Source organism: Grammomys surdaster, unplaced genomic scaffold (assembly GCF_004785775.1).
Source record: "Grammomys surdaster isolate TR1022 unplaced genomic scaffold, NIH_TR_1.0 170, whole genome shotgun sequence".
NCBI lineage: Eukaryota > Metazoa > Chordata > Mammalia > Rodentia > Muridae > Grammomys > Grammomys surdaster.
The window spans coordinates 22,701,072-22,726,923 of record NW_021604618.1 but is presented as its reverse complement, the minus strand read 5'-3'; the positions used below and the strand labels follow the sequence as shown (position 1 = coordinate 22,726,923).

Below are 25,852 nucleotides of genomic sequence, written 5' to 3'. Positions count from 1 at the left end.
AGAGCAGTATGTAGTCTTAACTGCTGAGCCTGTTCTCCAGGCCCTGTATATTTTATTTTTAAAATTCTATTTATTGAGGTGGGGAATACACGCCACAGTGCACATATGACTATCAGAGGATGCCTTCCTAGAAAGTCCTGTCCTTCACCTTATGTGGCTTCTGGGGATGGAGCTCAGCTTGTTGGGCTGGATTGCTGGGTGGCAACCATCTCTGCAACCGAGCCTTCTCAGCCCCAATGCCTTCATTTTTTGGTCTGCACCTCTGATTCTTAGAGATGGGAACAGGTGTCGTCTGTGATAGTCATCACTTCCCTTTTGTCTTCCCATGCGAGGTCCTACTTGGAAATAAAGTTCTTAAAATGAAGCCTCACTGCTTTGGTAGCTGACTGGCCTGGGATCCTCAGACAGTTGTTGAGTCCTCTTACCTAGTTCACAGTAGTGTGGGCAGCTGGTGGTGCTGCTTAGGGACTGAGTATTGGACTCTGGAAAGCTGTGGGCACAAGTATGGTCTTGCTTAGAGGAGGACAGGAGGACCCACTTAAATGGTGCTAACCTGCCGTGCAGTTATTCACTTTGTCATGTCCATGCTGGTTTCCATCTCTTACAATTTTTCTAGCAAGCCTATATTTTTCCTTGTTTCCATGTATTTTTCCTCTTGTTTCTTCATTCTCATCCTTATTCTGTAATTTTTTTCTGCCTTATTGAAATGATTATTTTCTCATTAGTTATGGTGAGGTTGTAGTATTAGTGAGAATGAGTGAAAATAAGAGCTGTAAGTCTCTGAGATCTCTAACTTTACAAGATGATCCTAGATCCTCAACCCAAGGATTAATTTACTTACCTTTTTGAATGTTTAATTCCTTGACTTGCAAACACATATTCATTAGCTTGACTCAAACCATGAAGCTATTAAAACTTCGGAGGAACATTGTAAAGCTCTCTTTGTACCGACATTTCACCAATACGCTTATCTTGGCAGTGGCAGGTAAGTTTGGAATGTTTTAAATGTTACATCATAATCCCGTGGTTTCCTTTAGAACAGAAATTAGCTTTATTTGTATGGTGTTTTGCCTGCGTGTGTCTGTGCATCACATCTGTACCTGATGCAGAGCCAGAAGAGGGTATCAGATCCCCTGTAACTGGAGTTATGGACGGTTGTAAGCCTCCATGTGGGTGCTAGCAACTGAACCTGGGTTCTCTGGAAAATCAGCCAGTGCTCTTAACTACTAAGCCAGAGCAGAAATTCTTAGCCTGAGAAGGCCATTGGTAGTTAGAGAAAGTCTTGTTTTTCATTCAAGGAAAGCAGTCATAGTTCCGTACTTTAAAATATTTATGATCTTTTAAAAAGAAGGTTATTGGTAGGAGAGATGGCTCTGCCAAATGCTTGCTGTGTAAGTGTAAGGACAGGTTCAGATCCCTGGTCCTCATATGCAAAAGCCAGGTGTGGGGTTAGGGAGGTGGCTTAGTAGATACGTACTGCCATACAAGCAGATTCCCAGGACCAATGTACAAAGCTAGTTGTAGTCATGGTGGTAATCCTAATGCGAGGAAGGTAGAAACGGGAGTCCCTGGAGTCCACTGGTCAGCTAGTCTTCCCAAATGGTGAACTACGAGTCCAGCCAATCGGTGAGCTCCAATTTCAGTGAGAGACACTTTCTCAAAAAATAAGTTAGAGAAGGAATAAAATTACTTTGATAATGTTGGTAAAAGCCATATATTCTATTAGCTATTGTTCTAATTCCTAGGGTTACTGAAGTAGCCAGATGATAAAGACAAAATGATTGCAAAACTGTATTTACAGAAAATGTTGGCAATAGTATGTATTACTGACCTTGCTGGTGGTAGGTGTTTAATAAATTTATATTGAAAATAAGTGATAATAGTGTTTTGGGGTTAGAAATATGGAATTGTGTTTATTCAAGATCAGTGAATGTAATTTGGATATAAACTGCCATTCATGTTCTGACCAGGTTTTTCATTTCTGCTAGCATCTATTGTGTTCATCATCTGGACAACCATGAAATTCAGAATAGTGACTTGCCAGTCGGTAAGTTATAAATACATGCAGTTATGAGTATGAACGTGTTGATTATATTATAGTCCATGATTCTTAGAAGGTGTAAGAATTTAGTGCTAGGGTTCTACTCCTAAGTAGTCTGTGCTGTCATATGTATGATACACTGGTTTATTTATTGGTCCTAGGGATTGAACTCAGGGCTTTGCATTCTAGGCAGGAGCTTTGCCACTGAGCCATACTCCCAGCTCCTATTGGTATGTTTTATATGACCATGCTTATTGTAGAAGAGAATTTTGTGGATGGTAGCCACAGCTTGTCATATTGAAAGCTTGCTTTAATTTCAGAATCTCAGGAAGTGCTGAACACCATGTGTGAGTGACGCTAATCTGAGTAAAGCTATGTTCTTTGAATCTAGACAGAGACTGTGGGCTATAGAATTTCTGTAGAGATAGGAAATGCTCTTTTTTGGTTATGCTGATAGTGACAAATGACAATTATAAAATTGGAAATAGGACCACGCACAATGGCACACACTTTTAATCCCAGCAGGGGGATTAGAAATTTAGCCTAAACTGGGTATAGTGGTGCACACCTTTATTCTCAGCACTTAGGACTCAGAGACAGGCAGATATCTGAGTTAAGAGTCTAGCCTGGTTTCTCATATATGTTATAATTTAAAAATTAGCATCCAAATGTTACTTTCCCTGAGGATTCTGGGAGCTGTGACACTTTGACAGATACTCTGTGCAGTGTGCTGGTACCTTTGCTCTAGCCACAGTAAGATGACAAAGTAGGTAACTACTTTTTTTTCCAAGTTTATAGCCCCAGTACTTGCCATGTGTCTAGCATAGTCACTTTGAGTAAACACAACTTCAGTGTATAAATAAGGGATTTTTGTTCTATACCTAGGTAGGGGTTATGAACAGTGATAGTATACATAAAGTGTTGTGCATTTCCCTCTTACTGCAGGACTGGCGGGAGCTGTGGGTAGATGATGCCATTTGGAGATTGCTGTTTTCCATGATCCTCTTTGTCATCATGATTCTCTGGCGACCATCAGCAAATAACCAGAGGTACTTGGACTCTTTATTTCTCCTGCTACCAGGATGACCCCTGTCACATAGGGGTGGCTTCTTAGGGAAGCTGTCAGGACTGTGTTGCATGGTAGAGATGAGTAGACAGACTCCTTCAGCTCTTCTGTTAACTTGCTTTGTAGTTCTTGAAAGGACCAGTAGGCACAAGACATCTCAAGACCAAGTTCTCGGCACAAAGGAGATTTATTTGCCCCAGAGGGACACAGGGCAGGCAATAAAGGACAAAGACAGGAGATAAAGGATGAGGGGGAAGGATAAGAGAACAAAGAAGAAGGGATGGGCAAGGATATTTGTCCCAGAGGACTGTGTCTGTATAGAGACAGATGTGGCCCATAGGAAAATGGTGGTATATAAAGATAAAAGAGGAAACTCCATGTTAGGATGGGTTTCTTTTGATTGAACAGATTAATTAGGGTAGCCACAAGGGAGCTCTTGATTGCTGGACTTCAGTACTTTAAAGATAATCAGACTTTGGTAGTTAGGAGGAGGAAGTGGCCAAATAAGGGACTAGAACTTGGTTACTGGCAGTAGAAATGTCGTCTAACGGTGTTAGCAAGGAGGAGGGAAGTCCGGCCAGAGCCATGTTTGTGTGCTCTGGCCTTCTAGAGCTCTTCAGTTCTGGCATCCTGCCTGTCTCTTTTATGTCTATGAACCTTAGTTTCCTTATTCATAGTTACTTAAGTCTGTTTCAACTCTGATAGCATCTTGGTCTATAAATAATTGGTTTAGATAAATACAAACAAAAATAATTGAGACTCTGTCTCTGTAGGCCTTGTCTAGCTTATGGTGATGATAGGGTGAAGTGAAAGTCTGTTACTGACTCTGGAGTTCAGATCATCATGTAATGGTATTTGTCCAGTCCAAGCAAATCCTGGCTAGGAGTGGCTCCATCCTCATGAGCACCCACACCTTTGTTCCCGTTCTTTTTTCTCCTCTCATATTTAGATAATTAAGAGCTTATGTTAAATCACATAACCCAAGGGGGAGAGGAAGAACTTAATAATTGGATATGCAAATAAAAACTGGGAAATAAAACAGGTGAAAATAGCTTTGCTGTGTTTTAAAATTATGCTCTTACTGTGTGTTCACTAGGAAAAAAAGTGAAGTAATAGAGAAAAGCTATGAAAGAAAATAAAAGGGAGCTGAAACAATACTTGTAGGGAGGCATGTATAGCTTTGGAAGCCCTATTATATCTGTTCTTTAGTTTGTTATGTATTAGCTGTAATTAGGTTTAAATGTTTCCTTTCCTCTGCCTTTAAAGGTTTTCCCATTACTGTTTTGCTTTATTTTCCCAACATTGTGTGCATTCTTTATGATTTCACGTTAATTGCTTAGTTATATGTGAAGAGAATTAAACCTAAGATAAGATATAATAGTGCCCTGAATACTGATGATGTACTCTAATATCCCCTTGTCCTGTTCTCCCAACCCTGTTGTATGACAAATCCTTGGAAAACACGTCTACCCACCCCAGATAGGAAGCAACAGACCAAAGTGTGGATGCTACCAAATCACTTTGGTGAACCAGTGAGTTTTATTGTGGTCACTTAAATGAATATGAGTGAGGGATTAATTACAGGAGTAAAAATGATTTAAAGACAGCTGGATCACCAAAACCCACCCCAGCATGGGCAGCAGCTCACAAAGCTGGGGACCTGGAGCACACTGCATAGCCTGTAGGCAGCCCAACAGGTTGAAGAGTGTCCTTTCCATGTGGTTCAATTGCTCTAACCCTTTTCCAGGCAGCCTGGCTGGTTTTTGTTTTTCCAGACAGCTGGTCTGGTCTCAGAATATTTGTACCCTACCTTGTCTGAGAGTCTTCTTTTGTAGCTCGGCTCAATCTTTTTTGCAACTCAGCTTTCAACCAATGAGAGGGACTCTCAGGTTTTATTGCTTACTTTGGCAGGAAGGGTTTTAGTGAATCTGATTGATTTCAGGAACTTGTAGAAGCTATTTTGTGTTGTTTGCCTTCCTGTTTAAGAATCTTCCCTGCAAGATAAAATGTTTCGTTCTTTGAGGAAACTGTTAAACAACATCCTCACTCCACCTCCTTCACTTCACAGTTTTCTAAATCATACATATTTTATTCATTTATTAGTTAATATCTGCTCTATCATTCCACACTCCAAACAAACACCCCAATAGGATCCTGCAATAGCAAAGAACTATTCTGCTTCTAATCAGAGAAATTTAAGCTTCAGAGTCTGGAGGAAGAGCGCAGACAAGACTGTGACCAGTCTCCTGCTCATTGCAAACTTACTGCTAATTGCAAACTTGCCATCTTTCACAGGTTTAGTTAGTAATTTACTAGATAGACAAACAAAGGTCACTGGAGATATTAGGCTCTTATTTGCTGTTTATTTCAGAGAAAGAATAAAAGCTATCATAAGCCAAGAAAAGAGAGAGTGCTGAGTCTGTAGGGAACCACACTAAAGCTTCTAGTTGTGTCTGCAGTGTTCCTGTCAGTGCTTCTTTCTTTTGGTCAAATGCATGACTGTAGAGTCTTGCCAGCCTGGGAAACCTGAACCCAGAGTTTCTGTTGGGGCTCAATTACATACAGCTGTGTGGCTGACCTTACACTTAACATCCTTTGTGGTGGTCAGGCTAATACCTTTTGTTTTCATTTCCTGGATAGATCAGAACTAACATGGATATTAGTTTTCATATGACATGGCCTACAGCTCCCTTTTACAGACCACACTATTAGAGCCCAAGGGAAACAAAGATACTCCTACCAGGCAAGGACCTTCTGGCTGGGTGGTGGTGGCACACACCTTTAAAACCAGCACTCTTGAGCCAGGGACATGCAGATCTCTTGAGTTCAAGGCCAGACTGGTCTACAGAGTGAGTTCCAGTTATAACCAGGGTTACACAGAGAAGCCCTGTCTTGAAAAAAACAAAACAAAAATACGGACTTTCTGAAGGCATGGAGATCCCCTTACAATTGCAAGGGTAGAAATCAGACCTTTCTTTAAGTAAGATTCTCATATAACATGTACATGACACAGAAGTACCATGAATATACCTATCATATAACGGAGCCAGTTTGTTGTAGAGATATCTTTAGATAAAAAACTAATCTGTCTTCTAAAACCATTGCAGTTGCAGGTCCATGGAAATGACTCATCTAGTAAAGACACATGTTACCACTATGCCTGATGGCCTGAGTTCAGTTCCCATGATTCATGAGACTTGACTCCTGCAATTTGTCCTCTGACCTTTATGCACATACTATACTTTACCTTCACACACGCACACACATACACATACAGGAATGAATGAATAAGTGAGTGAAAAACATATAATGTTTTCATAGTTTTTGATCCTGTAACTCATTTAACCCTTGAGACTTGATAATTAAAAGATAATTGTGTATAACTAGTATAAAAATAAGGTAGCTACTTGTAAACCCGTTTCTTCCTTATGCAGCCTTTTGGCATAATTGTTACACCTTAAGGATTCTTTAACTCACCCTTTAATCACATTGGTTATCAAAACCTGTGTTATAATTAGATTTTGTAGTATCTTGTATTAAACTATGGTTATGCTAGATTTAAGGTAGTTGCTCTCCTTTTTTGGTGGTGATACACAGGTTGAACCTGGGGCCTATGTAGTCTTCCTTGGTAATAATCTCTGCCTTACTTTTCATTCTTACATTGTTATGAGGTCTCTGCCAAGTCTCATTGCCATGTCCCTTGGGAGTACTGAGGAGAAAGGCATCCATGGCATGCTCAATTAGGCCTTAGCCATGTGCTGGATTATAGCTCTGTGCTGCTCACCCTGCTTGACTATACTTTTCAGAAAATACTACTGAGTGTTTTGACTATTGTTCTCTTGTCTCCATTTGTACTTGAGGAAATTAAGTAACTTGTTTAAAGTCACAGGTAGTTTGTGGCTCATGCTGTCCTGCTAATCAGTTGATGATACAGGCACGTAAGAACTTTGTGAAGGAAAAGAAACATTGCGGATGCAGTTTCAGTATGTGCTCTGTGATATGCTGAGAGAGGCTGTTCCCTTGTGGACTCCCGTCTGTTCTCTGTTTTGTCAGGTTTGCCTTCTCACCATTGTCAGAGGAAGATGAAGACGATGAGCAGAAAGAACCCATGCTGAAGGAAAGCTTTGGTGAGCTTTGCAGAAAACTTAGTGTTCTGATTTGTGCTCAGAGTATTTTTTTTTTCCAAAGAAAATAATTTTTTTTTTTTTTTTTTTTTTTTGGTTTTTCGAGACAGGGTTTCTCTGTGTAGTTCTGGCTGTCCTGGAACTCACTCTGTAGACCAGGCTGGCCTCGAACTCAGAAATCCACCTGCCTCTGCCTCCCAAGTGCTGGGATTAAAGGCGTGTGCCACCACTGCCAGGCTTAGAAAATAATTTTAAAAGAAAAAAAATGAGTTCTTCTGTTTGGTAAAGTTAGGATGAAGAGAGAATATCAAAGTTTTAAGGTGAACCATGATAAACCAAGTGATACTTCTTATTATTAAATGTCCATGTTTTTGTAGAAGTGAGACACAAATTTAGCTTTTAACTTTTTATGTGAGTACACTGTAGCTGTCTTCAGACACACCAGAAAAGGACATCAGATCTCATTACAGATGGTTGTGAGCCACCATGTGGTTGCTGGGAATTGAACTCAGGACCTCTGGAAGAACAGTCAGTGCTCTTACCTGCTGAGCCATCTCTCCAGCCCTAGCTTTGAATTTTTTATTACAAAGGTTAGGGTAGGAAACATCTGATGCATAATTCAGTCAGTAAGCTTAAATCTCTGAATATGTTTTTGCTCTTGTTGCTGGTGTGAAGAGAGCTCACTAATCTATGGGAGGTTTGTTGTTTTTTCTTTCCTTTTGCAGAAGGAATGAAAATGAGAAGTACCAAGCAGGAACCAAATGGGAATAGTAAAGCAAACAAAACAGTAAGTGAGGCACTTTCTTCCTTTTGTGATCTTGGCCTGGTCTATGGCCCACGGTGGAACCCAAGATGGTGTTCAGTAGGCCTTAATGATGATCTCAGTATATACTACATTTCTATTTTTCTGCATATGGGTTTGAGTGGAGTAGGGTATGTGCTATGCCTGTGTGCAGGTCAGACAACTTTCAAGAGTTGGTTCTTTCTTGTCACCATGTGAGTTCTAATGATTGAATCCAGGTCTTCACGTTTGGCAACAGCCATCTTGCTGGCCTTATTTTTATAACACCCATACTTACCCATAGCAGTTATTATATCACTAGCAAAGTTCCGGTGACATTTTTCTTTTCTTTTTTTTTTCTTTTTTTTTCTTTTTCTTTTCTTTTTTTTTTTTTTTGGTTTTTCGAGACAGAGTTTCTTTGTGCAGCTCTGGCTGTCCTGGAACTCGCTCTGTAGACCAGGCTGGCCTCAAACTCAGAAATCTGCCTGCCTCTGCCTCCCAAGTGCTGGGATTAAAGGCATGCGCCACCACTGCCCGGCTCCAATGACATTTTTCACAATCTTCTTTTTAAAAGCAACTGCAGTATTTGTAAGAAACCACAAAAGTAAAAGCAAAACACCTAAGTAGTTGAAGTGTTCTTGAGAAAAAGAACAAAGTTGAAGATATCACACTAATTTGGCTTCAAAATATAACATAGTGGGACTGAGGAGGTGGCTCTGCTCTGTGGGTAAAGCATTTCTGTAAGCATAAGGGCATGAATACAGACACCCAGGCCCAGCATCAAATGCTCCAGGTACCATGTGTAGCCCAGGTTTGGGAGGTGGAGATAGGAACATCTTTAGTCTTTGCTGGCCAGTCCATCTAGCTAATCAGTGCACTCCAGATTTAGTGAGAAAACTTGTCTCAGGAAATAAAGTGGGTGTAAGATGGCTCAGTGACTGACTCCTCCAGGTTGTTTCACACAACTATAAATGAATAAATACATTTTTTTTAAAAAGGTGAAGAATGATAGAGAAACACAAATACTGATATCTGGCCTGAGTGTTCATATACTCATACATACCTGCACCTACATGAACACATAGATACTTACATGTACACAAAATGTCCCACAAAGAGTGAAAGCTATAGTTCACAGTAGAGTATGTTCAACATGTACTAGTCCCAGGTATAACTCACAGGATAACTAAAACCAACCTACACAGCCATTGTGAACCAATGGAACAGAGTAGAGAGCCCAAAGGGTAAACTTAGACACTTCTGGCCACCTGAATTTTGACAGAAGTACTAAGGACACATAATAGGAAAACGAAAGTTTTTTGTTTTCCAATCAGTAGTGTTGAAGAAACTTGAATTCTATTCAAAATGAATTAGAGGCTGTAGGAATATAGTTCAGTTGTAGAATACCAGCCTCATATGAATGAGGTCCTAGATTCAATCCCCAGTACCATAAATAGGGTGAATTGTAGGGGGTTGTTGCTGATTAAGGTCTTTTTTTTTTTGGTTTTTTCGAGACAAGGTTGAGAGGGAGGGAGGGAAGGATGAAGGGAGGGGAGGAGAGGGTAGGGTAGGGTAGGGGAGTTGGTCCAGGAGACATCATGAGAAAACAGCTGGAGCAGAGAAAGCTATAGATTGCAAATATCTTGGGAATTATGGCTGGAATATAGCCAGATTTGCTTAGGGGATTCAAATAGATTAATACTGGTCAGTTGTTGTGCTTTGAAGCTGTTAAATAAATAAGACAGTCGAGTTTCCATTATTTGGGAACTAGCCAGGTTAAGAGAACACTGTAACACTTATAAATTAACACTAAATGAAATACTAGGAAGATTTTAGTCAAAGACATTTGAAGAAAAAAGTTTAGCCTGGCAGTGGTGGCACACGCCTTTAATCCCAGCACTTGGGAGGCAGAGGCAAGTCGATTTCTGAGTTCCAGGCCAGCCTGGTCTACAGAGTGAGTTCCAGGAGAGCCAGGGCTACACAGAGAAACCCTGTCTCGAAAAACAAAAAAAAAAAAAAAGTTTAATAGAATTTTCTGTCAGCCTCATTTGTTATGTATGTGTGCTATGTAGGATAACAAAAGGCTTTAAAAAGAAAAAAGTCTTATGAATTCAGATCTATTCTTAAGACATATTACATATTGGTATATTTTAGTAATACCTGGTATTTTTATGCTCCCAGCAGGAGGATGATTTGAAGTGGGTAGAAGAGAATGTTCCTTCTTCTGTGACTGATGTGTAAGTTTTTAATTATTACCTTAAGAATCCTGTTTCAGTGTTAGCATTACTTTATTATTGTTTTCAGTGGCTAAACTAAGGTGAAGTCTACTGAGAATATGAAGTATCAAGGAATGGTTAAAATATTGGAGTAACATAAAAACAAAAATAATTAGGACTACTCATTTGAATGATATTTCTGTTTGGAAAGATTTAGCTCTAGGTCAGTCTAAAATCCGTAGGCTAGATCTTTTTAAATTTCTGAATTCCATCCTGGAGCTTTAATGTTAATGAGACATTGACCCTGCTACTCTGTAGAGTATGTTTTATTCTTTCTTTATAACTTGAATAATTCGGATTATTTTTTATTTGCTTGTATCTTAAAAGAGATACAAATCTTAGCTAAGTTGTAAGAAAAAAGTTTTAAATTTCACTAGTTATCTATTGTCCTTCATGAACAGTTTGTAGCCTTATTTAATATCATGTTTCTCTGCAGAGCACTTCCGGCCTTGCTGGACTCAGATGAGGTTAGTGATCAAGTCATGGACTTTATCTCGGTTGATCTGGTAACTAAATAGCCACTCATGAATTCTCCATTGACAAAGACTCTTTAACTGTCTACTGACTGGACTGGTTTGGCTGAAAAAGACAGAAATAGGCATACAAAGATTCCTTTCTGTGTACCTGTGTGTACATAGTCTCTTTTCCAGAGTTATGTGGTCAGACTGATGAATGTTTTCATTTAAAAGTTGAGTAACAATCCAGGTGTAATGATGCACACCTTTAATCCAAAGGCAGGCAGATCTCTGAGTTTGAGGCCAGCTGGTCTACAGAGTGAGTCTAAGACAGCCCAGGGCTATACAGAGAAACCTTGTCTTGAAAAAAAAATACAAACAAACAAAAAAAGTTGGGTAACAGACACTGAACTCTGTATTTTGTAGTTGTTTTTTTTGTCTTTAAGAAATTCAACTTTGCCGGGCGGTGGTGGCACACGCCTTTAATCCTAGCACTGATTACTGAGTTTCTCCGCAGGCCAAACATGGTTGAACACCACAGGCAGCTTGGTGGCGCTGAATTAGAACTGCGTCTCCCAACTGGTGTGGCACACTCAGGTCTCCAGTCTTGTAGACCCCTTTCAGCTGTTCCCAGACCTCGTGCTGGACCATTTTAAGTGCTTTTATGTAGGCAAACAAGGATTTAGAAAGGATAGCATCAGGATCATTCATTCTGCCCACCTCAGTTAGTGGCAGTGGTACCCCACACAAAATCTCAAAGGGTGTAAGCTTAAATCACTCTAGAGTGTTCTAAACTCAAAACAAGACAAAGGGAAGGAGGGCTGTCCAGTCATTACCACCGGCCTCCAATGCTAATTTGGTTAAGGTCTCCTTAATGGTTCTATTTATCCTCTCTATCTGTCCTGAACTCTGGGGTTTATAAGCACAATGTAATTTCCAATTAATCCCCAGTTGTGTGGCCAGTCCCTGACTCACCTGAGCAACAAAGTCAGGTCTATTAACAGACCCAATTACCTTAGGTATTCCAAACCTTAGAAAGATTTCTTCCAGGATCATCTTAGTCACCATGTTGGCAGTTTCATTCTTCCTGAAAAGGTGTCTATAAAAACTAAAAGATATTTCTTTCCATATTTTGCCGGTTTGACTTCTGTGAAGTCCATCTCCTAGTAAGCTCCGGGCCAGTTGCCCCTCAGTCTCTTTCCCATTGGTTAAGGCACAAGCTCTATAGTTTCTCACCACAGCTTTCGCCAAATCAGACAGTCTTTCTTCTTGTGGGAGGATTAATTTTCCATCTCAGTTTTTTTTTTATTACCCCATAAGGGGTTTCAGAGTGAAAGCCCAATTTGTCCATCACTTGATGGTCGTCAGTGGCATATCTGAAACTGGTATCTTGAGTGTCAAAATAGTCTCTGGAACCCTTAACTGCTAGAATCATTGCTCCCTGGGCAGCTTTCTTGGCAGCCATGTCAGCCATCTGATTTCCTTTTGCAACAGTGTCCTGAGCCCTCTGGCTTTGGTTCAAAGAGGCTCAGTATTTCTGCAGATGTCAGCAGCCCTCTTTGTCTATAGATTGCACCATGTATATGAGCCGTGGCAAAGGCATATCGGTACTCGCTTTCCATCTGCCACTGAATCTCCCACCATTTGCTTACCTTCTACCACGAAACTGCTGCCATCTGTATACCAGTTCAGACTTCCTGGCCAGGGCTGGTCCTTCAGGTCACTCCGAGTACCTGTTTCTTCTGGCAGGATGTCAATACAGTGATGGACGGGAGAAGAGTCATCAGTCACAGGCAGCAAAGTGGCAGGATTCAAGATGGCCGGGGGTGCAAAGATTACCCTTTCAGTCAACAACAGGCTCTGATAATACATCCATTGGTCAGGGGGCTGCCAGAAAGTTGATGCTACCAAAAGTCCTCTCTGGTAGGAGTGAACTAAGGTTAAATGTCTTGTACTCTCTTATTGACTTCTCTAAGATCTTGTACTGGCTTGTAATCATTAGTGTATGGCTTCTTCAGTTTTAACCCAAACTTTTGGGAATTCTGCTAGCCATTCACTGATATCTGGGGCTTGCGCCTTCATCACCCAGGTTCTCTGTCTGTCTAAGTCCTATCCTATCTCTTGTCTTTCTCTCCTGCACTGCGGCCAAAATCCTGCCTGCCTGCCTGCCTGCAATCTCACCTGCCTTTTCTCTCTTCTCTTCTCTTCTCTTCTCTTCTCTTCTCTTCTCTTCTCTTCTCTTCTCTTCTCTTCTCTTCTCTTTTTTCTTTTTTCTTTTTTCTTTTTTCTTTTTTCTTTTTTCTTTTCCCTCCCTCCCTCTTTCTTTCTTCCTTCCTTCCTTCCTTCCTTCCTTTCTTTCTTTCTTTCTTTTGCTGTCTCCCTCTTATGGTACACTTTCTCTGCCTCCTTAATTAAATCTTGCAGGGTATAGTCCTGCAATACATTGTAATTTCTTTCTTATATCAGTTTTTGACTGTCCTATAAAGGCCATAGCAACTGCTGCCTGCTGACCCTCAGAAATTGGGTCGAAAGGCGTATAATGTCTATATGTTTCCAGCAACCTGTCAAGAAACACAGACGGTGGCTCGTTGAGTCCCTGAAGGACTTCTCTTACCTTGGCTAAATTGGTGGACCATTTCGCTGCCCTTGGAGACCCGCTAGAGCCCGATGGTAGACCACCAGCCGCCCCTTACCTGCAGTTAAGGGGGAATCCGGCATTGGGAAGCTGCGTAGCCTGCCCGTTGTCACCAGGAACGTTCTTACGGGCTTCTAATAGAATTCTTCTCTTCAGTAGTAAAGAGAACCTGTAAACGCTATTGACAATCATCCCAGGTTGGCTGGTGGGAAAATGTCAAAGACTCTACCAGTCCGGTCAGACTGGCTGGATTGTCTGAAAAGGAAGGGTGATTAGTCTTCTAAGACTCCCACAGATATCTCCTCTCTTTCTTCTTAAAGGGGGAGGGCCTAAATTTGTCTCTACCACTGTATCTAATTGACAGCAGGCTGGTACTGTGTCACAGATTTTTTTTTTATTTTTTTTCTTACTCTTGCAATCATCTCCACCTGCTCTATCTTCTTCTCAACCATAAACATGAGTGAGTCAAAATTTCTGGAGCTCACGATTGAACTGCCAACTGCAGCCACTGTTTAACTATATTTTTTTAAGTTTCTTTTTGTAATACTAGAGTGTAACCATAATTTTGAGAAACAAAACCAATTTTTAACAATGTAAACAATCCGTTTTCTCTAAAATCAACACTAAATGCATTACTTTCAGGTTACAAAGTTGGCTGTCAGGTCCTATACATGAATGCATGATAGTGCAGCTTTTAATAACTCATAAGAGACATTTTTTAAATCCTATCTTTATACATCTGGTTTCTGAATGACTCTAAACCTGAGTTACCAGTTTTAAGCCAACTTTCTGTTATCAGAGTTGCAAATTTGTAATCATACCCAGTAACTTATAGGCCAATAACCTATAACCAAGACATGCAGAACATTTTTATACTTTTAAAACGAGTCAGAAACAAAAATGAAGTAAATGCACATCTTATATTTTGTTTTCCAAACAAAATTTTCTTACTTTTAACTTCTTGTAAAGCTATTAGCCATTCCTTGAGGCAAAACTTTCTAGTGATATCACTTCATGGTCTCTCAAAAAATTACAAGCATACTCAATGAATGCAAACCTCTCACCTTCACCAGGATGTAAAGGAACAGTATAAAAACACTCTTCTAAATCTATAATAATTCTATATGCATTTCCTGGAATTGCAGCTGGTGTAGGCAAGTCAGGCTGTCTTAACTCAAATCTGAAAGTTCTTAATTTAGGCTTATCTACAAATTTCTGAAGTAGTTCATCAAGGCCTTATCTGATCCCAGTTAAAACTTACACTGCAATCTCCTTTTTAATCTTGAGGGGAAGAAAAAAATCAGTTTCTTTACCAGGAAAGCCAAAAAGTTCTTAGCCTCCCCAAGAACAGCTTGTGCAAAGAATCATTTTTGCCAGGGCTCCTCCTGCTGTGCCTCACTTCCATCTGCAGAGCAGGGGGACTTGCCTATCAGCATTTGCTGTGGAAATTGAGAATGCCTTTTAAACAAGTTTTAAGCTAAATCAAGCCAGAAGTTTTAACCCTTTTTATCTTTCTGAACATGAAATATAGAACAGACATTTATTCTAATGATACAAAGACAGACAACTACACACATGGACAAATTTGGTGCGCCAAGGACTCACAATAGACAAAGCATAACCAAGAATCTCCGGTAGGAGCGGGAGAGTTCCTTTTCTTTTGCTAACACACTGCGGAGATCAGACAATTGTTTTAGCTATTTTTCTGCTGATGGCCATGTTACCTCTTGTTAACTCAGGATATTCAACACAGTAGATTCAGTACAAAATAACGTCAGTCAGAGTCCCTTGAGTATTTTATTACTCTTTCTAAGAAGGACAGAAGCGCCCCAGCTTGGTCTTCCTTCTTCATGAGCTTTATGTGGTCTGTGAGTTGAATCTTGGTTATTTCAAGCTTCTGGGCTAATATCCAATAATCAGTGAGTGAATACCATGTGTGTTCTTTTGTGATTGGGTTACTTCACTCGGATGATATTTTCTAGGTCCATCCATTTACCTAAGAATTTCTCGAATTCATTGTTTTTAATAGCTGAGTAATACTCCATTGTGTAAATGTACCACATTTTTTGTATCCATTCCTCTGTTGAGAGACATCTGGGTTCTTTCCAGCTTCTGGCTATTATAAATAAGGCTGATGTGAACATAGTGGAGCATATGTTCTTGTTATATGTTAGAGCATCTTCTGGGTATATGCCCAGGAGTGGTATAGCTAGGTCCTCAGGTAATGCTATGTCCAATTTTCTGAGGAACCGCCACACTGATTTCCAAAGTGGTTGCACCAGCTTGTAATCCCACCAACAATGGAAGAGTGTTCCTCTTTCTCCACATCCTCGCCAGCATCTATCACCTGAGTTTTTTGATCTCAGCCATTCTGACTGGTGTGAGGTGGAATCTCAGGGTTGTTATGATTTGCATTTCCCTGATGACTAAGGATCCTGAACATTTCTTTAAGTGCTTCTCGGCCATACGAGTTTCCTCCGTTGAGAATTATTTGTTGAGCTCTATACCCTATTTTAAAATAGAGTTATTTGGTTGTCTGGAGTGTAATTTCTTGAGTTCTTTGTATATATTGGATATTAGCCCTCTATCAGATGTAGGATTTGTAAAGATCTTTTCCCAATTTGTTGGTTGCTGTTTTGTCCTCTTGACAGTGTCCTTTGCCTTACAGAAACTTTGCAATTTTATGAAGTCCCATTTGTCAATTCTTGATCTTAGAGCATAAGCCATTGGTGTTCTATTCAGGAACTTTTCCCCTGTGCCTAGGTATTTGAGGATCTTCCCCACCTTCTCTTCTATTAGTTTCAGTGTATCTGGTTTTATGTGGAGGTCCTTTATCCACTTGGACTTGAGCTTTGTACAAGGAGATAAGAATGGATCTATTTGCATTCTTCTACATGTTGTCCTCCAGTTGAACCAGCACCATTTGTTGAAAATGCTGTCCCTTTTCCACTGGATGGTTTTAGCTCCTTTGTCAAAGATCAAATAACCATAGGTGTGTGGGTTCATTTCAGGGTCTTCAGTTTTATTCCATTGATCTTCCTGCCTGTCTGTACCAATACCGTACAGTTTTTATCCCTATTGCTCTGTAGTACAGTTTGAGGTCAGGGATGGTGATTCCTCCAGAAGTTCTTTTATTGTTGAAAATAGTTTTCACTATCCTGGGTTTTTTTGTTATTCCAAATGAATTTGAGAATTTCTCTTTCTAACTCTGTGAAGAACTGGGTTGGGATTTTAATGGGGATTGCATTGAATCTGTAGATTGCTTTTGGCAAGATGGCCATTTTTACTATATTAATCCTGCCAATCCATGAGCATGGGAGATCTTTTCATCTTCTGAGATCTTCTTCGATTTCTTTCTTCAGAGACTTGAAGTTCTTGTCATAGAGGTCTTTCACTTGCTTGGTTAGACTCAGACCAAGGTATTTTATATTATTTGTGATTATTTTGAAGGGTGTCGTTTCCCTAATTTCTTTTTCAGCCTGTTTATGTTTCACATAGAGGAAGACTACTGATTTGTTTGAGTTGATTTTATAACCAGCCACTTTACTGAAGTTATTTATCAGGTTTAGGAGTTCTCTGGTGGAAGTTTGGGGGTCACTTAAGTATACTATCATATCATCTGCAAATAGTGATATTTTGACTTCTTCCTTTCCTGTTTGTATCTCTTTGACTCCTTTTTGTTGTCTAATTGCTCTGGCTAGGACTTCCACTTCTATATTGAATAGGTAGGGAGAGAGTGGTCAGCCTTGTCTAGTCTCTGATCTTAGTGGGATTGCTTCAAGTTTCTCTCCATTTAGCTTGATGTTGGCTACTGGTTTGCTGTAAATTGCTTTTACTATGATTAGGTATGGGCCTTGAATTCCTGATATTTCAAAGACTTTTATCATGAAGGGATGTTGAATTTTGTCAAATGCTTTCTCAGCATCTAGTGAGATGATCATGTGGTTTGTTTTCTTTGAGTTTGTTTATATAGTGATTACATTGATGGATTTCCGAATATTGAACCATCTCTGCATTCCTGGGATAAAGCCTACTTGATCATGATGGATGATTGTTTTGATGTGTTCTTGGATTTGGTTTGCTAGAATTTTATTGAGTATTTTTGCATCGATATTCATAAGGGAAATTGGTCTGAAGTTCTCTTTCTTTGTTAGGTCTTTGAGGGGTTTGGGTATGAGTGTAATTGTAGCTTCATAAAACGAATTGGGTAGTGTTCCTTCTGTTTCTATTTTGTGGAATAGCTTGAAGAGAATTGATATTAGGTCTTCCTTGAAGGTCTGATAGAATTCTACACTAAAACCATCTGGTCCTGGGCTTTTTTTGGTGGGGAGACTTTTAATGACAGCTGCTATTTCTGTAGGGGTTATGGGACTGTTTAGTTGGTTTATTTGCTCCTGATTTAACTTAGGTGCCTGGTATCTGTCTAGGAAATTGTCCATTTCATCCAGATTTTCCAGTTTTGTTGAGTATAGGCCTTTGTAGTAGGATCTTAAAGAAGTATAGGAGAACACAGGTAAACAGGTAGAAGCCCTAAAGAGGAAACACAAAAATCCCTTAAAGATCCCTGCAAGAAAACACAATGAAGGAATTAAACAAAACCATCCAGGATCTAAAAAGGGAAATAAGTTGTAACTCTGGGGCGTAGGGAGTGGGAGGGGGTTCTTACCTGCTACTCTCAGTGCAGTGGCTCCTCTAGGATGGCTCAGGATATGGTGTCTCCACAGGAGCAGACCAGCTAGGTGTCTGCCCTAGCCAAAAGGACCAGGCAAGGAGGCCATTTTATTTTTTTTTTAGTGTGCAATTCTCGTGTGTGTGTGTGTGTGTGTGTGTGTGTGTGTGTGTGTGTGTAGAGGCCACTGTGTCTGTTTCTGTCTTGTTGTCTTCCTCTGTGTGTGTCCATCTTATTTTCTTATTTTTTTTGAAACAAGGCTTTTAATCTGCAGCTTGATATTTCAGACTGGCTGGGCAGTGTGCCCCTGAGTTGGTTACTATTACACCTTTTTGTTTTTATAATAGTCTATGTGTATAAGCATTTCTTGCATATATGTAAGTACATCATATGCGTGTCTGGTACCTGAGGCCAGAAGGTACACAGACTCATACACCAGAGTTTAGTTAAAATAAGATTTCCACAGATCTACTGTACAACACTGTGCTTGCATTTAACATGTTGTATAGCACACTAAAAAAAAAAAAAAAAAACTGTAAGCATGTTGAATTTCCTTCTGAGTTACAGTTGAGTCATTTAACCTCAGATGGGGCCTATAATGTTTCAGAATTATAGATATACTGCTATAAACAATTAGCATAGAAAGGTATTTGTTAAAAAATTTGTTTGAACCATTTATATAGAAATTATTTGGAATTTAGACCATTTTAAGTTATGTACTTAGAATAAATCTTTTCCTCCTTAGGAACGAATGATCACACACTTTGAAAGGTCGAAGATGGAGTAAGCAATGGGAAACAGCCGTAGAAGGTGGCTTGTATCAGGGAAGAGACAGCTAATGTGTCAGTCTTCTGCACTGCTCCATGGATTAAAGGAGGCAATGACATCTTGCTCTGTTCCTTGATCTTTGTACATGGGAGCTGGGGATAGGTGTCAGCCAAGAAGAACAGCTTACTGAAAACACATTCATGGGATGAGAAAAATCTACAAGCTTCTTTACATCGGCACCCTTTCCCTCCCAAACCCCGTCATGGCTGTCTTTGCAAGCTACATGTTGTCCCTGAACTTTCTGTTCCATTGTTTAATCTGTCAGACTAGGAAGTTAAAGTTTATGAAAGGACTGTGTCATTTACACCATAGTTTGCCATCTCTAGGAGCAATTGCCTGTGATTTTATTTATTTAGGAAGTTGTATTGGTAATGGGAGAAATTATCATTTATTTTTGAGTTTCCCAGGAAGTCAAGATTACATCTTGCAGAAGTGGTTTGAGGGAAATAGGCCCTTTTGAGTTAAGGAACCATAGATCTATCAGTGACCAAAGGGAGTGGGGAGGGCGGAGAGAAAGTTACATGTGATTCAAAATCAAGTGCAATTTTGTTTACAAATGGTGTATATTAAAGATTTTTCTATTTCAGATGTGCTTTAAAGAGAAATATTAGCTTAACTCTTTTCACATCTGATATTATGACACATCCCATTGCTGGCAATGTGGTGCACACTCCAAAACTTTTAACTACCATTTAGTCAGCCTCCAAAGGCAGCATTGCAGTCACAGGAGATGCTTGATTTGCCTTCATGCCATTCTTTGGGATTACACTAGATGCCAAGAAGCACTCTGTTTATGTGCTGTGATTATTCACCCTGCAAGAGGGATTATCATGCTTCAGAAGGGGAGCCTATAGAGAGGGAACAGGTCCATTGCTTTACAAGCAGTTATTCTTGCATGAAGTGGTATGGAGGCCCTAGACTGCTGCTCTTTTTTTTTTTTTTTTTTTTAAAGATTGATGGTTTTAGTATCTGGTGTTAGTTTAGAGACTGCTTATAACATCACCAGGTGATGGGATTCACTTGAAGCACTGTATTTCGTTTTTAATGGTTTTATCCAGTTTTGCCTTCCCTAAATTTTTGTTCTACATAAAAAGTTCATGCCACTTTTTAATATAAAAATTTTAACAAAACTATTGTCTTTCTCGTTTATTTCAAGTTTTCTCTGCACACCCTTCTTTCAGACCCTACTGGAGACTTACTATAGATTATCTTATTTTCTGTTGAAACATGTAACCACAATTTAAAATAACACACTATTTGTTCTGGTTTGCTTTCATTGCTGTAAACACCATGACCAAAAGCAACTTGGGAAAGAAAGGGTTTATTTCAGGTCCTGTCAAAATCCATCGTTGAGAAAAAGCCAAGGCAGGAACTGAAGCAGAGGCCATAGAGAAACACTGCCTTTTTTTTTTTCTTTTCTTTTCTTTTCTTTTTTCTTTTCTTTTCTCTCCTCTCCTCTCCTCTCCTCCCCTCCCCTCCCCTCCCCTCCTCTTTCTTCTTTCTTTCTTTCTTTCTTTCTTTCTTTCTTTCTTTCTTTCTTTCACTATATCCCAGAACAACCTGCCCAGGAGTGCCAGTAGGCCGGGCTTTCTCACATTAATTATTAATTAAGAAAATGCCCCCACAGACTTGCCTACAGACTAATCTGATAGACACATTTCTTTTAACTGAATTTCCCTCTTCCCAAGTAACCCTGGTTTGTGTCAGGTTGACAAAAGCTAACCAGAACACCATAGAAAAATGTTAATAGCATTTAGGGAACATTTCTCTACAGCTTTTTGCTATCTACCTTAGGTAGTACCCTTAAAGAATGATAATAGAAAATGAGGTATATTCTGAAACTAATTCATTATCAATGGCTAGTGGCATCATGTATGCTGTTGCAGGTAAAGCTCAGCAGATGAAACAGTTGTCACAGTGTGGCAGGGTGTTGGGTCATGTGGTTTTTAGAGTGCTTGGATGCCAACTGGGGACTTAGGAAAAAGAAATCTGCGTTAAAAGCAGAAACCTAACAGTTTACAACCTTGGGTCTGATGCCATGTTACTGGAATTGGTTATATAATGTGGCTTAAGGACATACTAGGAAAGTAATTTGGTTGGGTGGTATTGATCTATTCCTTTCTTAGAATTTAATATTGGTCTTGGTCCTTGTATCTTGAACTCAAAGTATCAGACCATTTCCTAACATAATAGTTGGCATTCTAACATTTCAAGAAAAGACTTAGTTAGAAATTGTGTGTTTCTAACCATTTGACAGTATACTTTCATCTGATTATCTGAACAGTAGTTGATAAAGATAGGACAAGCAGTCCTCCTTACATATGAAAAAATCTGATCCTATAAAAAGTAAAGTTTCCAGCACCGGTTGTCTGGATGTCATAGCATACCCACCCTTTTAGAGTTTTGTGTTAAATTCAAATGCTTAAGTTTATACCATAACTGATACTTTATTATAGACCATATTTACAGCTTAAATTGAGGGGGTTTTTAATTCTCCAAGTGGAATAAAGTTGCCCTCAACCCACGAGAATAAAGAGCCATGTTACTTGCTTTTCCTAAAATGATTATTAGGACATATGACACAGTCTGGGAGAATCAAGTTACTAGGAATATGATCAATTTCAAAACCCTCCCAAAGGTTAATGAATGAACTTTTAGGCATGTATAACCTGTGACTAGAAGGATGGAAGCAAGGATGGTAAGCTTACTTAAACAGAAGATTGATTGATTTTTGTAACTCAACTTAGTATTACTCAAGTATAAACTCTACATGATTACATTGTGTCCAAAGTGTCAAAAGGCTGGGCATGCTTTGAACCCTTGCTACTTGAAATGTGATCTCAGGGATCAGTAGCATCAGCCATACCCAGAAGTATACTCATGTGCTCAGTTGAGGATCTCAGTCTGGTCCTATTGACTCAAATGTACATTTTTAGTAATGTCTCCAGGTGATTTGTAAGTACATTAAAAAGCAATGGCCCAGGGGGGTAGGACAGTGACTCTGTCAGTAACATGTTTGCCACACAAGCATGAGGATCTGGGTTTGTTTGGATCCATGTTATCCATGTGACAGCTGGTGCCCTTGCACTGAAACTGGAGACAGGTGGGTCCCTGGAGTTTACTGGCTAGCCTGTGAGGTAACCTGGCTAACTGTAAGATGGGTGGATGCATCTCAAAAACAAGAACAAACTAAAACATAGGCCCTTTCTCAAAAAGTGGAAACCAACTGAGGAAGACATCTGACTTCTGGCCTGAAACATTGGTCAGTAACAGTGGCTTACCAGACGTGTTTACCAAACAAGACATCTTTGGGTAAGCTGCTCTAGACTCTATCTTGCAGGTAGAGTCTGAGGTTGCTTCCAAGCATCTTCCAGTGCATACATAATACAGTCCTGTATGCAATCCCCGAAGGATTATGCTGGGGATAAGAAACATTAGCCTATAATGGTTTTTGTGTCCAAGTGAACTCACCTTGAGGTTCAAACTCTTCTCCAAAGTTTTAGTAAAGTTGGAATGAGGCCTGAGGCCGCATTTTTCAAAAGTTGCTTGTCTAGGAGAGAACCACTGGTCTTAATCTGTTACAATGTAAACCTAAGGTACAACTAAGAATTAGTTGAAATGTAATGATGATACTGAAGCAATCTATTGGCTGGCTAGAGTATGTCAGACTTGCCAGATGTTCACAATTGTATTAGGCCTTACTCTTAAAAAAAGGTTCTGCAGAGTATGAAAGTAAGGCCTGCAACAATCCATTTCCTGAAGAAAAAGAAAAAAAAGCCACCAAATTTCTGAAGTGGCATATCTCCAACCCAAGACTGACACCAAGGCAGAAGTTCCTTTTTCCTCCGTGGTTGAGTGGGCTGGTCTTTGTTTAGACAGGGCCTCATATATCCTAGGCTGGCTTTGAACTTGCAGTGTGACTTAAGGTAACTCTGAACCTCCTGAGTGCTGGGATATCTGGAGTGTGCCACCTCCCCTGGCACCCAACCCAGTGAGTGCCTAGTCGGCGCAAGGTATTCACTAAGTTGACTGCTTAAAACAACCGTAAAATTAAGATTTGTTTCCCTCCTTACACCACAAACACCAAGCAACTCTGGGCAGCTTGAACTCGTGGGTGGGGGCGGAGCTTCTGCGGCGGAAGGGGCGGGCTTAGGGCAGCAGGAAGTCCGGCGGCGAGGATGGAGGTGTTGCTGAAGGCCTTATAGCGGGGTCCCTGGTGGGATCCGGGTCTTCCCTGTTTTCGGACCGCAGACTCCTCCCAGCAGCAGGGGCAGGACGGCGGCGGCGAAGCTCCCGCAGCCATGCATGACGCTTTCGAGCCTGTGCCGATCCTGGAAAAGCTTCCCCTACAGATCGACTGCCTGGCTGCCTGGGGTGAGCCGCGGGGCCTCGGGCCAGGGAGGCGGCGGCCCTTCGCACCAAGCTGTAGAGAGGCAAGGCATCTGACCCTGTGGGTGGGCTGCGGACGCAGGCTGTCAGAGAGGGCAGACGTGACCGGATTGTCCACCCCGGGCAGCTTGCTAAGGAAGGACAGTCCATTTGTGGACGCTCTGCTCTCTCTTGTGTGCTGTGCAGTTGGAGACTGAGCTCGCTTTATTAACTGTGCTCTGTTGGGGACCATTTCGGTTCCTAAGAAGTCTTGAGTGGAAAGGGCAAAGCCTGCCAGGGACTTCAACTGTCAAATGATTGTGGTGTTTTCTAGGTGAAAGACAATGTTAGCACCGTATGCTTCAGAACATTTAGTGTTCACTTAGTTTATTTTTCCTTTCAGTAGATAGCTCACATACTCACTCAAAAGAGATTGACCGCCCTATATCATGAGGTGCTCAAGTTACCTGACTGAAGTGGAAGAGCATTATAACAGACTGCTTTGAAACCTAACCCCTATGACCTTGTATACTTTTTCTTGGGATTGACTAATGCAGAAAGCAAGGTCAGCATCCTACGTGTGTTTTGGAGTTCAAGAATGTAAATCTTGGCTCTCAGGCTACATTGCGTGCTTTTCCACGAACCGTTATTTCCTATAACAGGCTAAGTAAAAACAATTGAGTCTTTTCTGTTAATGTCCATGTCCTAGATATCAAGGACCCATACAAAGGTAAAATTCAGAATCTTTATGTGGAGTTTACAGTGAGAAGGTACCACGATGGACCATGTGGAAATTTTGATGGTGACCAGTGTGCTGAACATCTATTGATAGCACTTTCCAGCATCCTTACAGGTTCTTTGTGGACTCCTCAGAGGGATTCAGATCTTTGTTTTATTCTGTGCTCTTCCTCTTTGAACAGTCCCTAGCCTCTGTAAAATAGTAACCCCACTGTAAGCTGAAGTAGTCCTTTGGATTAGGGAGAAAATAGAACCCAATTTCCTACGGACATCTCAAGAAAACCTCATTTCCTAGAGGCAAGTACTCTCAATAGAAAATAATACATGGAGAGATTCATTTCTCTTTTGTTTCATCAAATATGTATTAGATACCTACTTGTACCATTCTCTCCAATGGACAGGAATACGAGGATGGATGAGAAATAGTAACTGCGTACCCAGAACACTGGGGAGCAAAAGCATGAGGACAGGTTATGACACCAGATAAATGACACCAGAAGTAAATGCTACCTATTTCAATGTGCAGGGCAGGAATTCAATTCCGTCTAAGACATACATCCAAGCAAGATGAGTGCAGCTGCTTGCCACATGTTTACCTTAGCTTGTCACAGTCGTTGGCTCTGCTCCTCTGAGAGAGTCTCATTGACTCCACATTGTCAGAGTAAAGTGTCCACTTAGCTAAGCTTTTCAAGAACAGCTTTGAAATGATAAGTAGCTTTTGTCCTGCTTTGACCCCTTCACCAAACAAGAAATGCCCTTGTCTCCTAGATTACTAAGGTCGCTGTTGGAGAACAGGAAGGTCGTTTACTTTCAGGCTTTCGATAATAATTATTGCTGCTTTAGCACTAGCAATTATTGCTCCTTCTAGTCTTTGCCCCTTTTGTGTATGTTGGTCTCTTACCTGGGAAGTTCATCTAGCAATCAGAACATGAAGAACCAGACAAAAGCTGGAAGACTGGCACGCTCCATCTCTCTTCTGGGCAACAGAAATGAGGACATTGATGATCTCCCTGAATTCCAGTTATATGATCCAGCTGCCTTTTTTAGCATGGAATGTCTAGTAGCATGACCCTAACAGAGACAATTTTGGTGTTTTCATTTCTTTAAAAAAAATACAGAAATATTATGGGGATATGTTTTTGTTTTAATCCCAGGTGTGTGATATGGGGCTGCTTCAGAGTGTCCAGTGCAGCTGACTATGATTTGCCTTGTGCAGTGGTGTGATTTTTCTTTGGTTCTGCAATTGTGTGACCTTTGGAATTCTGGGGACTTTTCAGAGAGTATATAGATGGTAGGGCCCTAAGAGGTAGAGTGGATTGTTGTTTGGTGGTTGATTGCTTTCTGTCTTGATTTGCTAAGCCTGGTCTACAGAGTGAGTTCCAGGACAGCCAGAGAAACCCTGTCTCGAAAAACAAAAACAAAACAAAAAAAAAAGAAGAAGAAGAAGACGTAGTACTTGCAAGCAAAGAAGAAGAAATTAGATATCCTGAAGGCAAAGATCAAACTTGCCTCAAGGAACTCAGTACCTCAATCAGCAGGATGCCCCTAATCAACAGAGTGTAGTCTATTGATAATGTCACCTCCTTTCCTTTCTATCCCTGTTCTCTCCTATGTAGTGTTAGTGGTTTGAAAGGGTGGAAGAAAAGGGGTGGAAAAAGGTGGAAGAGAGAAGAACCCAAGTAGTAAAAGGCAAGCTATAGCCCCTGCCCCCTGTCCCTCTAAGCTTAATTTTAAACAATGAAGCTAAGAACATTTCTTATCTGCCAATATCTCTAGCCTAAAGTAGTCTTGTTTGGCAGCCTAGGCTGGTTTAAACTCTCTGAAGTCCTCCTGCCGTAGTGGTCCCAGCGCTGGGCTTACAGGCACAATCT

The 25,852-nt window shown here is 40.5% G+C and overlaps 2 protein-coding genes across 4 annotated transcripts in view; both read left to right on the top strand.

Annotated features, from left to right (window-relative positions):
* The window catches only part of Tmem87a (transmembrane protein 87A), a 47,020-nt gene extending 27,015 nt beyond the window's left edge, over positions 1 to 20,005 (top strand). For both annotated transcript variants that reach the window (XM_028767163.1, XM_028767162.1), the window contains exons 13-20: positions 877 to 985; positions 1,989 to 2,047; positions 2,987 to 3,090; positions 7,161 to 7,234; positions 7,957 to 8,018; positions 10,194 to 10,249; positions 10,725 to 10,755; positions 18,793 to 20,005. In XM_028767163.1, the coding sequence (XP_028622996.1) occupies positions 877 to 985; positions 1,989 to 2,047; positions 2,987 to 3,090; positions 7,161 to 7,234; positions 7,957 to 8,018; positions 10,194 to 10,249; positions 10,725 to 10,755; positions 18,793 to 18,834 (537 nt within the window). In that variant the 3' untranslated portion in view covers positions 18,835 to 20,005. The remainder of the gene's footprint in view (positions 1 to 876; positions 986 to 1,988; positions 2,048 to 2,986; positions 3,091 to 7,160; positions 7,235 to 7,956; positions 8,019 to 10,193; positions 10,250 to 10,724; positions 10,756 to 18,792) is intronic.
* A 3,026-nt stretch (positions 20,006 to 23,031) lies between these two features.
* Positions 23,032 to 25,852, top strand: part of Vps39 (VPS39 subunit of HOPS complex) — a 36,150-nt gene continuing 33,329 nt past the window's right edge. The window contains exon 1 of one of the 2 annotated variants that reach the window (XM_028766938.1): positions 23,032 to 23,249. In XM_028766938.1, coding sequence (XP_028622771.1) covers positions 23,177 to 23,249 — 73 coding nt within the window. In that variant the 5' untranslated portion in view covers positions 23,032 to 23,176. The remainder of the gene's footprint in view (positions 23,250 to 25,852) is intronic. The other variant, XM_028766939.1, reaches the window with a different exon arrangement.